Source organism: Ciona intestinalis, chromosome 9, assembly GCF_000224145.3.
Source record: "Ciona intestinalis chromosome 9, KH, whole genome shotgun sequence".
In the NCBI taxonomy this organism is placed as follows: domain Eukaryota; kingdom Metazoa; phylum Chordata; class Ascidiacea; order Phlebobranchia; family Cionidae; genus Ciona; species Ciona intestinalis.
Genome location: NC_020174.2, coordinates 2,317,428 through 2,334,592, shown reverse-complemented (window position 1 = coordinate 2,334,592; position 17,165 = coordinate 2,317,428). Strand labels below are relative to the sequence as shown.

General features: G+C 33.9%; 2 protein-coding genes across 2 annotated transcripts; one reads left to right on the top strand and one right to left on the bottom strand.

Moving 5' to 3' along the window:
• The first annotated feature begins 444 nt into the window (after nucleotides 1-444).
• On the top strand, nucleotides 445-11,077 carry LOC100185471 (NADH-ubiquinone oxidoreductase 75 kDa subunit, mitochondrial-like). Its single transcript, XM_002121650.5, has 17 exons — nucleotides 445-642; nucleotides 1,030-1,113; nucleotides 1,503-1,627; nucleotides 1,998-2,156; nucleotides 2,549-2,679; nucleotides 3,474-3,659; nucleotides 4,298-4,432; nucleotides 5,070-5,184; nucleotides 5,642-5,787; nucleotides 6,693-6,821; nucleotides 7,401-7,530; nucleotides 7,929-8,102; nucleotides 8,555-8,708; nucleotides 9,340-9,515; nucleotides 10,117-10,251; nucleotides 10,525-10,597; nucleotides 10,873-11,077. The coding sequence occupies exons 1-17, from the start codon at nucleotides 567-569 to the stop codon at nucleotides 10,947-10,949; spliced, it is 2,205 nt and encodes a 734-aa protein (XP_002121686.1). The 5' UTR covers nucleotides 445-566; the 3' UTR covers nucleotides 10,950-11,077.
• Nucleotides 11,078-11,880: 803 nt separating this feature from the next.
• rcl1 (Rac and Cdc42-like 1 protein) lies at nucleotides 11,881-15,145 on the bottom strand. The gene is given in 4 exon segments (NM_001033836.1): nucleotides 11,881-12,179; nucleotides 12,485-12,700; nucleotides 13,559-13,749; nucleotides 15,127-15,145. Coding segments are annotated over 4 exon segments (585 nt in total). The 5' UTR covers nucleotides 15,133-15,145; the 3' UTR covers nucleotides 11,881-12,007.
• Between the last annotated feature and the right edge of the window lie 2,020 nt (nucleotides 15,146-17,165).

The window sequence follows — 17,165 nt, the reverse complement described above, 5'->3', positions numbered from 1 at the left end:
CAAAATTTTTCCTGTGTCGCTAAGAGAACATGCAGGGTCCCACTATGACCATGCTTCTAATAGTACATTGCAGGCCAAAGCCAAGCAACAGGGGTCTACAGACCCGTGCGGATTCTACACAAATAAAACAAGTGACATAGCATTAATACTTTCACAATTTCTATTGGGTTATTAAATATGTTTCGGTATGTGGCGCTGCGAACCAGAAAAAAAACTAACAGAGGGCAGGCGATTGCAGTAGCCTGTTGTCTGTGAACGGTACAGACATACAGTATTGAGTATACTGTGTTTTGGATTTTCCAGTCGCTCTTATGTAAGACAATGAAGGTCATTCTTTCCAGACTATCACAAAATTAACTGACATCCGTGCAAGTCACTGCGTCCTGTGTATTTTTGCTGGTGGCCTGGTATTAAGTCGTTTTATTTTGTAGTATATGCGGCTCTTCAGCACCGACAATTTTTTTATATTTGATTTCTACAGCGGGCAGTTTTGTTTTTTTATTTTGTAAAAACTGCAGATGGTTAAAGGTATTCCAGTACCTTGTTGAATCGAACAAGACCTAAAGATGTTGAGAGCTGGTTTTCAAAAATTGCACACAGTTGCTTTGAACCGTTCTGTTCAAGGTGTCACTTCAAAAACTGGCAAGTTTGATTAATATAAAATATATTGGCAGTGAACAATCCTGTTCCTACGTTATCTAGTAGCCCCATATACCCCTCTAACACTTTTTATCAGCTTAATCTGTAATGTACTGAAGGATTCGGCACTAGTGAAGAATCCTCCAATACATAGCAGAATAGGCTGATGGAAGGTGTTAGAGGTTGGTGGTTATAGGGGTTGATGGTTAGGGGGTTGGTGATTATGGGGGTTAAAAGTTAGGGGTTAGTGCTTTTAGGGGTTAGTGGTTAGCAAATAAGGGGGGGGGAGGATTCTTCACTAGCACCGAGGATTCTTTACTTGTGCCGAATATATATGTAATAAATTCAATAAAATAAAATTCCCCCTTACATTTTAATTTTATCATACAGTTATTGCCACAAGTACAAGGACACAGAGCACAGATAATCGTATTGAAGTATTTGTTAACGACCAATCTGTGTGGGTGGAACCAGGTAAATATTTGGCTATTTTGTAGGAGTTTATTTTGTAAGTATCTATGTAACATAAACTGCAATTCAAGTAAGAACAGTTTATTTGACTAGGCTATATTGAATGAATGTAATTTGCTTTATCTTGGAATGGCCGGTAAACTCCAGTCGTTATAACTTATAACACGAGTGTTCATACACCTTATGCCAGCTTGCTAGCTACCATGTATGTTACTTTGTGACCACTGGGTTGGAGCAATTGTCGTTAAGTGTCTTGCCCACAGGCATAATATAATAGCATTGACGAACCTTGAACCCATTGCCATTACCCCTGGGTTAGAGGGAGTTGCACTAACCACTTCGCCACGGCATCATTAATAATGCCTGTGGTAAAATATACAATTTCTATACAGGTAGTACAGTGTTGCAAGCTTGTGAAATAGCTGGGATTCAAATTCCAAGGTTTTGTTATCATGATCGTCTGTCAGTCGCTGGAAACTGCAGAATGTGTCTGGTGGAGATTGAAAAATCACCTAAGGTTGAATGCTTTGCTTTTACTTAGCGTAATTTACATTTTTGTTTGGTCATTGGCATTGAGTAATCTGGTGACCAGTAAAACTTGGTTTAAAAAAAGTCCCTCACTGATTTTCACTGTATAATTTTCCCCAAACTAGTGTTTGTGTGGAAAATTAAATTTAGGCGCCATTTTGGGACCAAAATTTTTATACAACAGTTATGTATATTATAGTTTCTGGAAAAATGCATGGCAGTTAAGAAATTAAAGTCATTTTATTACATATTTGGTTCATTGTTTAACTTAAATTATTCGTGGTACACAAGACAAATTTAAAACTATTGTGTGTAAAACCAAAAGTTTGTAAACATAATCATTGCGTTAATTAAACCAGCCTCAAGCCTCATGTGCAATGCCGGTAATGAAAGGAATGAGAATTAAGCCAGACTCTGATGTTTCCAAGAAAGCAAGGGAAGGGGTGATGGAGTTTTTGCTTGCTAACCATCCACTTGATTGCCCAATATGTGATCAAGGTGGTGAATGCGACTTGCAGGTATCTCTTATACAATAATATAATTTATGCTTATATCACCAACACCCTTACATAGCGCATCTAGAACTGTTTACGAAACTAAAGGGCATAGAAATAAAATAGAGATTAAATGAAAGCGAACTATTTTATGTAAAGCTCTGTTTCTCAAAAACTGTTATGCCCCATTTTTGTTTATTTAAATAAATGTTTTATTGTCTTAAATTAAGTTTTATACCTGGTGACCAGTTTTAATGAATAGTTACTAAGTTGCTTTAAAGGATTAATTAAATAATTAATAAATAAGTAAACTACTAAACTTTACATTAACTGTTTGTTCACAGTCCTTCCCAAAATGTATCTGCAACAAAATAACACAGCCAATAAGTTTTTAAATTTTATGATTTCATTTTTAGGATCAATCAATGATGTTTGGTTCAGATAGAAGCCGATTCCTCGAGTCGAAAAGAGCAGTTGAGGATAAAAACATCGGACCTCTGATTAAAACAATTATGACCAGGTGTATTCAATGCACAAGATGTGTCAGGTTCGTTAAGATTCTTGAGAAAAACAAAAAAAATTTAAAAAAACTTAAAAGTTTACTTATGGTACATTTCATACATTCTGGTGTATATTAATTTTAAGTTAGATTTGAAATGCGAATTGCAAAGTAATCAAATGAAACCCTGTAGAGTGTAGACTACTTCATAGGCGAATCTGTTTTTAGAGCTTTATTTTAAACTTGACTGTACTATGCTTTTTGTATTGAAACGTAAGCTAACAGCAGGGTAAAAGCTATTTATTTCAAACTTGGTGCTAAAACATCTTGTGTCACTTCTGTTCAAAACTGGAACCTCTAACATTATGCTTATGACATATCTTGCTGGTAATGGTTAAGCTCTAATTTTTAGCCTGACAAATACTAATAAAATAAATTGCATTACCCGGAGTTCCTGACAGTTTTACATATTTTACCCTGCATTACCCTAACACTATTTACATTATTATAAAATATTTGTGCAATGCTATATTTACACAACCACATGGTAAATTGAAAACTAAAACTATGCTAATTAATAATATGACCTCAATCATTAGGGCTGTGCTCTCTTACATAACAGAAGGTCACAATATTGGGGGCAGTTTCCTATGCGTGCACAATGGGACCTACATTTTTGGTTACAATCTGACTTGCAAGCAAAATAGTGCGCAAGCAAAATAGTTTTGCAAGCCAAAAACAGTTTTGCAAGTTTGCAAACAAAATAGTTCACACCCTTACCTTAAAATTTACCTAAACTTTGCAGACAAAGTAGTTTTTCACGCCCTAAACATTTGCAACAGATTTGCTGATGAGATAGCTGGTGTTTCCGACCTAGGTACGACAGGTCGTGGCAACGATATGCAGATTGGAACTTATGTTGAAAAGATGTTTACCTCCGAACTTTCTGGAAATGTAATTGACATCTGCCCAGTTGGTGCCCTCACTGCTAAACCATCAGCATTCACTGCAAGACCATGGGAGACCAGGTCTGTTATAGTTATTGTATTATTGCTTCGTACGTTTGTTACTACGCGTGTTTTTTTTTTTGAAGTAGTTATAGTAGGGTGGAGAAAGGTAGGATACGTTTAGCACATAATATTTAAGTATCCTGATTGTGTTTTAGACAACTAATACCGGTCTGTTGGTGTCGTGAGGATACAGTTGATAGTACTTTGAATGTTCCTTTTTTATGTTTACTACCAAATGCCCCACCCTACCCTACTATATATTAATACTTGTGTTTTTTATGGAGGTTTTTAATAGTTATGTTTTTTTGCTTTATGTGTCACATTTTTTTGAAGATACCAATAAGACTTTTTTTGGTGAGTAATCTGTACATTTTATTTATCCACATATAACAATAGTTTGGTTAATGCTTAGGTACGCTAATTATTAAAAAAAAATGCTTTTTCTCTTTTACACTTTGATTGATGTACCTATATATAATGAAAAACAAGTAACCTTCTAAAACAAGGAAGCAGCCATTGCGGGTGCCTTTTTTATTGAATAAATTTTAAATAAAAAATTAAACCTGGGGTGTCTTGACCCCAAAAACCTCTTCATGGAATTTTAAAATGATACTTTTTTGCAGAAAAACAAATTTTTAGTTAACATTTTTTTGCAGAAAAACAGAGTCCGTTGATGTCCTTGATGCTGTTGGAAGTAACATTGTTGTTTCAACACGAACTGGAGATGTGCTGAGAATTCTACCAAGACTTAATGAAGAAATTAACGAGGAATGGATATCTGATAAGACAAGGTAACAACAGAGACAAATGAATAAATGAAACTTATTTACCCTTGCGTGGCGGTGAAACGACAGTTGCTATAAAACGGGCGTACCGTTTCATACACCTTGTGTCTGGTTACGAGTTACCACACGTGTAAGTTGTGGCTTGTGGGTGTTTATTATTATTATTATTTTTTATTATTGTTTGGATGAGAATTTTAGACAACCCATATGTGACCACTGGGGTGAAACAATTACTGTTAATTAAGTGTCTTGCTACACCAACAATGGTAGCAGCAGCAAGCCTTAAACCTGTATTGTGCCTTTAAGTTTAAGATTATAAACAGTAAACAATAAATACTAAACACCTGAATAACTAATTGCAATAGCAATAGCTTATACTTCTCATTTCATGCTTGTAAAAGTTTCTGTTAAATATATTGCCTAGCTTTGTATGTATATATATTATATGAATTTTTGTTCTGTATTTAAATTAATAAGTTAACCAACTTAACCAAATAATATACTGAATTATGCTTGTATGTGTATGTATTCCTAAATTTATTTATTATGAGATATTGGACACTTTATTTCTGTATTTAAGTTAATAAGTTAACTTAACCAACCTAACCCAGTAATTAACTGAATTACCTATGAATTTCTTTAGATTTGCGTATGATGGTTTAAAACGACAGCGATTAACGCAGCCCATGATAAGAGATGGTGAAGGCAAACTAAGCACGTGTTTGTGGGTGGATGCTTTGCCTCTTGTTGCAGAAAAGGTTTGAAAGAAAATGATTAGTTAGTTTGATATAACGGTTCTTTGATTTGTTTAACTTACTGTATATAGCTGTACAGCAAAATGAGTAGCGCAAATATTAGTCTTTTTTTTTCAAAAAAATAGAATTATTTTTCACAAAGATTGAATAAACTGCTTTATATTTTTGATAAATAAATAAAATGCTTCATGTTTTAGGAAAAAAAAGCTTTATTTTTTAGAAAAAAAAAGAATAAAAAAACATATTTTTGATAAATTAAATTTAATGCTTTTTCATTTTGATAAGTTAAATAAAAAGTTTATATTTTTAATATCATGCTTTACAGAATGGATTTGGTAAAAAATTTGCTCATAATTTGTATTACTAAAAAAAAATATATATATTTATATATGTATAAAAAAAAAAATAAAAGCAAACAACATTTATATAAAGTTAACTTAAATCTTTCCATGTTCTACAGCTGATGTCGACATCTCCTGAAAAAATCTCAGCTTTGGTTGGAGGTTTTGCTGACGCTGAAACACTTGTGTGCCTCAAAGATCTGCTTAATAGAGTGGATAGTGAAGGACTATGTACAGAGGAATTGTTTGTAGCAGATGGATCTGGGTAAGACAAACATTTCTGATTTTCTGTATGGGTTTTACATTTTTTTAAACATTTAGTAGGATAGGGTAAGACATGACACCTTTTGCGCATAATATCCAAATATCCTGATCGTGTTTTAAACATTTAGCAACGGCCTGTGGGGAGTCGTGAGGATACGGTTTTATAATTTTTTAAATGTTCTTTGTATCTTACCTAATGTAATGGGACGAGAAATTAGAATGAAAAAGTGTCCTATCTTTCTCCACCCTACTATTATCACAGTACAGCAGTAAAGATTCGTAAATTAGTCGGGCGTTTTAACTGAAGCTCTTTCTCACACCTTTTATCTATAGCATGTTTTAACAATTGTTATTTTTCTAGTTCATTCCCTTCTTTTCCTTCTTTAAATAATAAGAACAGTTTCAAAGAGTTAAATAAAAAAATATTTTTTGCTCTGGTAATATCAACGCTATGTGCCAAACTTTTAAAATTTTATGCAGAACATTAGTTTATTTTCAAATTTCAAAGAGAAATACTAAATCAGCTTATATTGTTTAGTTACGAAGTAAAATACTTTAGGTTTACCACCACTTTACATTATCCACAGCTATGGTTAGCATGTCTGCCTTTAACCCAGGGGTGACGAGTTCAAGGCTTTTCCCTGCTACCATTGTGAGCGTATGTGTCCTTGGGCAAGACACCTAAGCCAGCACAAGGTGTATGAAACAGAACACCCGTGTTTAACGAATGTCATTTTCCATGTAAAAATTAAGCAAGTTACAAATACAATCATTTATTCATTTGTACAATATTTTTTTTATTTTAGCACATGAAACAGAACACCTGTGTTATAACCACTGTCATTTTCCCCCAATGCATAAAGCATGTTACGTTCATTCATTTATTTATACAACTTCTCCATGTAGCACGGACCTTCGATCAAACTATTTACTGAACACGAGAATCTCTGGTGTAGAAGAAGCTGATCTTATTCTCTTGATTGGAACAAACCCGAGATATGAAGCTCCCATGTTCAACGCTCGTATTCGAAAAGCGTAAGCGGTTAAATACTAAGTGTATTAGTAACTAACTGATTAAGTACATAGTTTTTCTACATAGATATATCTGGACGCCTTGGCACATAGGTTAGTGCACTTGCCTCTAACCCAGAGGTTTAGGGTTTAGGCTTTACCCTGCTTCTATTGTGGGCGTATGTGTTTTAGGCAAGACACTTAACGGCAATTGCTCTATCCCAGTGGTCACTCATGGGTTGTCTAAATTGTTAGCACACACAAAAAAAAACTCAAAGTTACATACATGGTAACTCGTAAGCAGGAGGTGTATGAAACAGATAATAACGTCTGTTAATTTCCGGCCATATGAGGATAGAGCAAGTTACATTCAGGTTTAGACTGTATAAGCACACACAAACATACTTATGTTTAATTTGACACAAAAGTACTTATGTTTGATGTGTAAAACTACCAAATACTAACATTTACCTAGTTATACTGTAAAAATTGGCACAGTTCAAATAATCTACTTTTTTTCAAAAAATTAAATTAAAATAATTAAACACTGCCATTTGCATTTTCCAATTTAATTTTTACGTTTCCTGCCGATTAAAATTTCAGATGGATTCACAATGAAGTAAGCGTTGCTGTTGTTGGAAGTAAAGTCGATCTCACTTATTCGTATGAACATCTTGGGGACTCTATTCAAACATTAAAACAATTATCTGACGGCACTCATCCATTTTCAGCTGTAAGTTTTAGTTTAACGGTGTTTCCTGTTTTTTTATTGTGGCTATAAAATTATATTAAAAAATCTGGTCCCCTTTAACTTGCACCTCTTACTAAATTTGATGGATTTTTTGTCTTTTTAGGTTGGGTTAATATTAATAAATATTCATTTTTATGTAGTTTTTATGTCTGTAATTATAAAAGGGAATATAACTCTGGTCAAACAATTTTTGTAACACTCTTTTTAACTAAAACTCTCTTAAATAAATTATGTTGAAATTCAAAAACCTGGAAAAAAAAACAGAATTGAATTTTCCGAACCTAAAAATCAAAGAAAAATCTTGTCAAACAAATTCTGGAACACAAAAAATTTTTTTTGCTCTATAAAATTTTGAAAATGTCACGCAATTTTAATTTTAGAAACTGAAAGCGGCAAAAAATCCCATTGTAGTTGTTGGTAGTGAAGTGTTTAGCAGACAGGATGGGGGTGGTGTTCACGCTGCTGTATCAACCATTGCACAAAAAGCAAGAATCTCATCAGCAGCAAACAGGGGTGGGACAGATGATTGGAAAGTATTGAATGTTTTGCAAAAGGTAAGTTAATGGGAATTTGGCATCTGTAATGTATTTTGTCTGTCAGGGCAAACTTTTGTTTATATTATGACAGAAGAAACATAAATGGCATCTTCAGCCCAAATGGCATCGTCAGTCTCTTATTCAAATAGATTCTATTTCGCCATTTAGGCGAAATATATTTCTCTATTAATAACTAGTGGTTGGACTTGATTTTTGTTGGTTACGTTTTCGTAGCACCAGATCATTACTGTATTTCACTATACAAGAATCGTTCAACTATATGAACATCAGATTATTATAAACCATCTAGAATACACTATGATTTGTTTTTTTTTATATTTTGGCAGACAAAACGTCAGAAAACACTACGTTTTCATATTTTGGCAGAAGAAACGAAATTTACTGTTTTTATACAAGAGTAGTAGAGTACACTTTGCCTGGTAGCAAAAATAACATAAATATGTATCCAGGTTGCTAGTCAAGTGGCTGCATTAGATCTCGGGTACAAAGCAGGTGCGGATCATATCCGGAGCAATCCTCCATCTCTCCTCTTCCTCCTAGGAGCAGATGGAGGAGTGGTGGATCGCCAAAATCTTCCAAAGGATTGTTTTGTTGTCTATATTGGTAATAATACAACGTAACAAATATTCTAAAACTTTTTTTTGTCCATGGTGGTAAAATTACACAAAACAGTTGTAACAATTATTTTATAACAGATGCTCTGTTTTGTTGTCTATATTGGTAAAATTACTACAAAAATGTATATTTTTAATAAATATTCCGAAATTCTGTTTTTGTTAACCTTGGAACAATTGAAATAAGTAGTTGTACACATATTCTTATGCTCTATTTTGTTGTTGAAATTGGTAAAGTTAAAACATACATTTATAACAAATATACACATACTTTCTTTTTGTCAACATTGAAAATTTAAGCCTATAGTTACCCAGTGTAACAGATATTCTTATACTTCATTTTTTGTCTATATTGGTAAAATTTTAAGTAAATAGTTGTTACCAATATTGTAATGCTTTATTTTGTTGTCTAAATTGTTGAAACATTCATTTGTAACAAATATTCCAATACATTGTTTGTCTATATCAGTAAAATTAAATTATATATTTTTGAATTACATGTTTTTCTCTCTATATTGATACAATTAAAGCATACATTTGTAACAAATATACCCATACTAAAATTCTTGGTATTTGTTAATTTCAGCCTAAATTACTGAAAATTTCATTTGTCCGATCAGGAACACACGGTGATGTTTCTGCTCCATTTGCCGACGTCATTCTACCATCAGCGGCTTACACGGAAAAATCAGCCACATATGTGAACACAGAGGGCAGAGCTCAACAATCTCAGGCTGCAGTTTCTCCACCAGGAAGCGCTAGAGAGGACTGGAAGATAATCCGTGCTTTATCGGAAGTAAAATTTTTGTTTTTATATTTATTTTGATTAATTAAGTTTTAAGCACAAGATTTTTACAAAACCTGTGTTTTTTTGTTTTTTTAATAAAAATCAATTTTACCTAAACAGTATAAAATTCTATTGATAAAGCAGAAATATCTAAACTAACCATCAGCACCTGATGATATCTTCAACCTTTTAATAGTTTAAAACTGTTTTCTGTAACCTAAAATAGTTTGCTATACCCTAATACTGTTTCCTATGACCTATGCCTTAAAAAATCTGCCAAATTTTGTTTATTACGGTTGCCAGAGTTAGGTTCATGTTAAGTTCGTTTGGTGTTAAACATTTTACAACACGACGAGTAAAAATTTATTAACAAAACTAGCATGTATTTCAATAATTATGAAATCAAAACAAAAAGCTATTGTCTTGATAAAACAGAGAAATACTTAACATAATCAATACATATAACACTTCATACCTGCAAGCTTTTTTACCATAAAAAGTGGGACGAAAAGAAACTTCCCCCAAAAAAATTTTAAAATTGTTCTAAATTTGCAATTGGTTTAAAAATCTGTTCCAAAATTTTATATTTTTCACCCCTTAAATTTTCCAGGTTGCCGGGGTTACTTTGCCGTATGACGACCTTGATTCAATGAGGTCGCGTATGGGTGAGATCGCCCCGAATTTAACCCGCTATAATTCAGTTGAAGGTGCTAATTATTTCAAACAGGCTCATGAACTCGCTAAGGTATGCATGGTTTATATTAGCTTGTAATATAACAATAATTTTTATTTGTCTTGTCGATTTAGGCAGCGAAGATCAAAAAAAAGATAGAGCGCAAAAGTTGTTAAATACACTTATGTTTAAAAACATATTTACATTTAATTGGAAGAAAAAACGCGTGGTTGCTACATCCAGCAGACAAACTTTTATGTTTAGTTATTTCCAAGTTAAAGTTGTAGGAGAAACAAATATGCCTTGTGGTAGCTTGTCTATAATAAAAAAAACATTTTCCTGCAGCTGGCAAAGCCAAAACTGTTGGACGCACCACTTTCATCATCTCAACTTGTGCTTGCTGACTTTTATATGACAGGTATCTGCTTTTTATATTATCAAGTAAAATTCTGAATATGCAATATTCATTTTATAATGGAGTTTCTGGAAACATTTATTATACCAAATTCAATTTTTTTTAATTTTTCTTTACCAGAAACTAAAAAGGATTTTTTCCAGTTTTTTTTAGAAACTGTTTTGTTTCAAAAAGCCTTGATGATACCTTTAGATCACATTTGAGCATCTCTATATACAAATTTTCATTGGTAACATTGGTATGCCCCTGTAACAGTGTTTGGTTTTATTGTATTTTAGATTCGATTACAAGAGCATCAAAAACAATGGCAAAATGTGTGAAAGCTGCATCAGAAGGACTGTCACCAGATCTATAAATTGAATAATATGTAAAATTGTGGCCATTCAAAAGTTTGTATTTATTTTTTTGTCCTTGAACAGAGTACCATTGGTTATTTGTGGTGTGTCCTTGAAAAAGTTCTGAAAATAAATATTTATATCTGAATCTGGGTATTGTCTTGCTGTTTGGTCTTCTCCACGACTGATAGTAGGGTGGGGGGAGATGGGACACCTTTAGCACATGATATGCGAGTATTCGAGCGCTGTTAAACAATTAACAACCGTTAATGGAAGCCGTAAAACGGTTTTATAATTCTTTGGACGTTCTTTGCATACTACCAAATGGGACGAAAAAATAGATTGAAAAGGTGTCCTATCTTCCCCCACCCTACTTTATATAACGTTTAAAAACAAAGGCCGTTTGTCGGTGCCTGTTGTTTATTGTTTAAAACACGATCAGTATATTTGCATATCATCTGCTAAAGGTGTCCTGTTTTCCCCAACCCTTCTATATAACGTGTTAAAAATATAATGCTAAAACAAACTGTTCCAATTTGTAGTTATAGTTTTATTCGACCGTTACGCATTAATAAAATGAACAAATAAAACATGTAAAATGTTGAATATTACAACAAAATCATTTAAAAATGCTTCACTTTTACTGCGTAAATTTATGTAATAAAAAGTACCTGAATTGCATACACTATACTACGATGGTATTAGAAATAAATTTGATAAAATGATATTTTTCAAATACCCTTAAAAACATTTTATAATTTTAGGTTTTATAACTATGCAGTAATCTGTGTAACAAGTAAACAGTGCAGAATTCGGTTACATATATAACGTAATACTACATCAGATTAGTACGATTACAGTCCATTTAATTGCTTTTCTTGGTGAACTGACGTATGAAGATATATAATAAAAACATTAGGCGTAATAACATAAAGCGTATGAAATATATCATGACGGGAATGAGTGTTTATCTAATTTTAAAGAAAATATACCTCTCGTTTTTAACCCTATGAACTCGTGTGTGTATCACGGTAATGTTAATACACATAACACTGTAAGTAAACAACGAGATGTAAATTTAAACGATCTTACAACAGCTGTTGTCATTGTTACTTGAAAAGTGTGATGGGTTTAGCACTGCAATAACAGCATCATCAAATACTTGGCTGAGACACTCCTGAGTTAGAGCAGAACACTCTAAATATTTAACTGCTTTAATATCTTTCGCCATTTTCGCCCCTTCTTCTGGTCTGTTGAGTTAAATTGTTGTTTTAAATAGATATATTTGTATGTATATAGTACTATAGTAGGTTTGGGGAAAATGAGACACTTTTTCGTTTGATTTTCTAGTCCCGTTTGGTAGTAAACAAAGAACATTCAAATAATTGTAAACCCGTATCCTCACGACTCTCATATACCGTTAATTGTTAAAAACACGCTCAGAATATTTAGACGTTATATGCTAAAGGTGTCCCGTATTCTCCCACCCTAGCATACCATTGACCCGCAATTTCCTTACCCGTTACGAACAGTTACAATAAGAAAGCTCACTCACGTTATTGGTTTTAGATTTTTCGAGGAAAGCTGTTGTAGAATTTCGGTGTCTTCTCTCAAGTCAAGCTTCGTACCCACTAGCAGGATGGGCACATTAGGACAATGTTCTCGTAACTCGGGCAACCATTTGTGCTGGAGATTTTCAAAGGAGGTTGGAGAAATTATCGAGAAGCAGAGAACAAAGACATCGGTGTCTGGATATGAAAGCGGTCTCAACCTGTATTATAAAAAGTGTTCAGTTATTGATACTAAAACGTGTATACTAGGAAGGGGTAAGATGGGACATGTTTTCATTACTTGTTCTTTAAACTTGGTAGTAAACAAACATTATTTACAGAATTATATAATTAAAAAACTGTAACCCTGTGACTTTAAAAGAGCGTTGTTAATTATTTAAAGCACGGTCAGAAAATATGGGATTTATGTGCGAACGGTATCCCATCTTACACCATAGCACGAAATAGTTTATCTGTGAACAAATATAAAATTGAACTAAGGGTTTGTATTCGTCGTAATTATTTACATATATAAACACTCAATGTAAACATAGAATTTGCATATTTAAAATCTGTGACCGCGTTTATATAGAAATTAAAACCATAATCGAAAATCTACAATTTTTTTCTAAAATTATCTCGTTAAAAAAACAAATATTGTGTATTCTGGCAAACGTATAGAACTGTTAGTTAAGATAGTATAGCCTACCGTTGGCACCAAAAACTCTCATTTCCTGGTCGTGTTTTAAACAATTAACAACGTTTTTTAAAAGTCACGGTACTCCAGTTATATAGTAGGGTGGGGGAAGATGGGACACACTTTCATTATATTTTCTAGTCCCACTCGGTTGAAACAAAGAATATTTAAAAAATTATAAAATCCTATCCTCACAACTCCCCAAAACCGCTGTTAATTGTTTAAAACTCGATCAGAATATTTGAATATTATGTGCTAAAGGTGTCCCATCTTTCTCCAACCTACTATGTAACCCTGTAACTATTCTTTGTTTACTACCAAAAACAACGGAAAAGGACATTTCAATCATGTCCCATCTTACCCCACCACAATATGTATTTACCTGTCAAAATCCTCTTGACCAGCGGTATCCCAAAGACTTAAGCAAATTTGCTGATTGTTGACCGTGATATTTGCCATGTAGTTTTCAAACACGGTCGGAACATACTCCCTTGGAAAGGCATTCGCCGTGTAGCTGATAAGTAGACACGTTTTTCCCACGGCACCATCGCCCACCACGACCAATTTTATAGACTAAATAAAAACAACATAGGTACGTTACTAACTTATTTTCAGAAAATTATATATATATATAATTATAATATATATAGTACCGTGGTGTCAGATGTGGTACCGTTACCACTTAAAGGCCCATTTTTCTTATTAGTTTTTTTTACAATTAACAACGGTATTTTCGAGTCGCGAGACTACCGTTATTCCGTATATATTCTTTGTTTTTTACTAAATGGGACAAGAAAAACGAGTGTACACTTCATAGCCTACAAACTATGCGTTTTAGATTTAACATTCAAAACACACAATCGCATAATAATTGTGGGGTAATGGGCCCACTATAACTTAAGAATTCAAAGTCGCTTGGCGTTCATTTCTATGGGATCTCACCCATATAGAAAAGATTGGTGTTTAAACACAAAAGGAACCAGGACTCGTTAATATCCTAATAAATAATTGATCAAATTTATATCCTGCAAACTTATTTTAGCGTGTTTTACTTAGTAGTAATGCACAAAAGCCTAAAAGTGTGGTAATTTAAAAATTTAAAAGCCGCGTTAAAAGTGACGTCATTTTATATTCCAAACTTCACGAAATTCCTTTTTCGCGATTCACAAACAGGGTATATCATCAAAAGAACTCATGTATGGATAAGTGTGATAATTTTCTTTGGTATGTTATGTTGCAACACCATTAAGTCACCACAAGACTAAATAAAGCACGGTTAGCTCCTACGTTTGTATGGCGTGGGTTATTGTTAATAGGATACGTTTGACGCAACTTGGTTTTATTCAGGAAATGGCGAACAGTTATAACAACATCCCGACAAACAATATTTCTTTACAACAATACAGTCGTATTTATCACTGTATTGTCTTTCTCCAATACAATCTATTCAGCTCTTTATGCAGACAAAAATAGAATGCCTGGCTTTGGGGACAACACTTTACTATACGGCGTTACGCTTTGTTTAGTTCTAGTCACGTCACAGTTTAATTGACGTCAAGCTGTTACAGCTGATCAACGAAAACGGTCCCACAACAAATAAACAGATTTCTTAAATCAAATATAATCATTTTTTACGAGGTTACTCATAGCTTTACCAAGTTCTATTGCGTAATGCCTATCTTAATACAAACAATGAATGAAACAACATTCTTGAATCACCCACTGAGGTGACGCGCACAATACAATGATTCAACTCTTCACCCACTTTTCAAAAGCACTTATTGGCATATACGAGCTTTTGATGTAAACGGTTTTCAATATCCTGACTGTATATATACAAACCGAGTCGCGGACACTCGTTATATTTATGCCAAGCAAGGCGATGGTGCCTGACTAACGAAGTAGAACATTGTTGTATGTACAAGCAGAAATACTGTACTGGATATTTACCTGCATTTCATGAACTTAAAAAGCAAAGTTTCAAATATTGTCCGGATCTTTTTGCAATATAAACCTATGAAAACAATGCAATTCACTGCAACCAACCTTACGCCGCTCTGCAATACAGCATTCATTTACTTATTCTAATTATACACAATACGTTACTCATAACAGCCGACTAACTAGAGTCAGGCCTGTCTTATAAATTTGTTACCGAATATTTTAGTTTGTAGTAACTTCGCTATACTGCTTGACTGTTTAGTTTACTGTGTTCGGATGACAATGCTGATACTGTGACTAAATCGAGTGTCTCTGTACTTATTTCTACTGCACGTTCTACACGGAAATAAAACTCTTGTTCTTACGTCACCGGAGGCAACTAACCACCCGGCTATGAGACCACAGCACGAGACTCGACTGGCGTTATATGTTCGCACCCACGCAGTTGAGAGAAACGCCGTGATATCTAACCAATCATCTGCGCTCAGCGCGATGGACGGTACATAAATTGCTATGAACCTGTTGTTCTGTTTACGCCATATACTCTTGGGATTTTCAGAAACGGTAAGAGCTCTTTAGCGGGTTAACTCTGACATTATGCGGCGTTTAACCAAATTACTGCTACAAATTCGTAGAGATAAATCAGCCATAAATAAGTCCAATTAATCGATCTTTATTCGAATACTTCTAACGTTTGATTATCGAGCTGTAAAACGCACCTCTTCGTTTTAAAGACCAGCCGTGCTAAACTAATTACTCTGCGCTCACAGACGTGCCCAGCAGCGGCGAATGTTTCCTGGGCGCAGAAAAGTTGGTTTATAATTTACCGAAGTCCACTTTTCACGTTTCAAATGCGTGACAAAAAAATCACAGACCAGTTTCCTGAAACTGCGAGCAAAACAATTCAAATCTCGAACCAGTTGCTGCGATGCGCAGTTGGCAGTTTTATCGCGGCGATTGATGCGTGTCGAAAATCCTAGAACCTTTACATGTTAAACACCTCTTTATTTTTTATGCGACAACTATGCTATCCCATCTTACTTAGTACATGTAATTCTGACCTCTCTGTAGCAAAACCGTGATCTGATGTATGTAGTGTGCATTGCGTCACCGACACTAAATGCTTCCTTCTTTCTATTTTAGATTGTACAATGTCTAAACACCGTAATACATACAATACAATGGTATTTGCTACAGCATTGTTGCATTGTTTCTTTATTAAGCGCGCAACAATAAAACGGGAATTGCCATGCTTGAAGTATAACCTCTATTCTCGTTGTACATACGGCAAAGCGTGGTCTGGTTTCACTCCAACAAAAATTGACCTCGGTTTTTGGAAGATAAGCTTCGGGTTTCGTTTGATCATTATTTTAACCCAGAAAGAAATATAAACTTCTCATGTGAAAAATTACAGTATGTCCACCAATACCAATTACGCCCAGACAGCGGCTACTAACTGCGTTTACTCAGTTAAACACAAAATATAATGGGTAGGGGAAGATGGGACACCTTCAGCGCATAATATTGAATTGTCCTATTCATGTTTTAAACAATTGCCAACGGTTTATGAGATTCGTGAGAATACATTTTTATAATTCTTTGTTTTTTTGTTTGTTTACTAAGTGGGACGAAAAAATGGAATGAAAAGGTGTTCCATCTTCCCCCTCCTTACTATAAAATAATATAGTAGGGTGAGGCAAGTGCGGCAGTGCTAGTTTCTTTTTAGCTACGTACACTTCATATGAATCCAACTTCTCAGCCGCACTATAAATTAACATATAATGTTTCGATTTGCAATACTAATATGTCAAATTCATACTTTATTTTTTGCTTGCAGAAGACAGAAACACTGTTATCGTCGCCCAAGTCATATTCTTATTTCCAACGTTTGTTATATATAGTAGGGTGGAAGATGGGACACCTGTTTATTCTATTTTGATGGTAAACAAAAAACACTGAAACAATTATAAAATCATATCCTCACAACTCCCATAGACCGTTGTTAATAGTTTAAAACGCGGTCAGGTTATTTGGATATTATGTACTAA

Excerpts from the sequence above, each read along its gene's own strand:
- LOC100185471 (XM_002121650.5), top strand. The coding sequence starts at position 567 with ATGTTGAGAGCTGGTTTTCAAAAATTGCACACAGTTGCTTTGAACCGT. Across the intron at positions 2,157-2,548 it reads GTGGTGAATGCGACTTGCAG|GATCAATCAATGATGTTTGG; the intron begins GTATCTCTTATA and ends TTTCATTTTTAG. Across the intron at positions 3,660-4,297 it reads GCAAGACCATGGGAGACCAG|AAAAACAGAGTCCGTTGATG; the intron begins GTCTGTTATAGT and ends ATTTTTTTGCAG.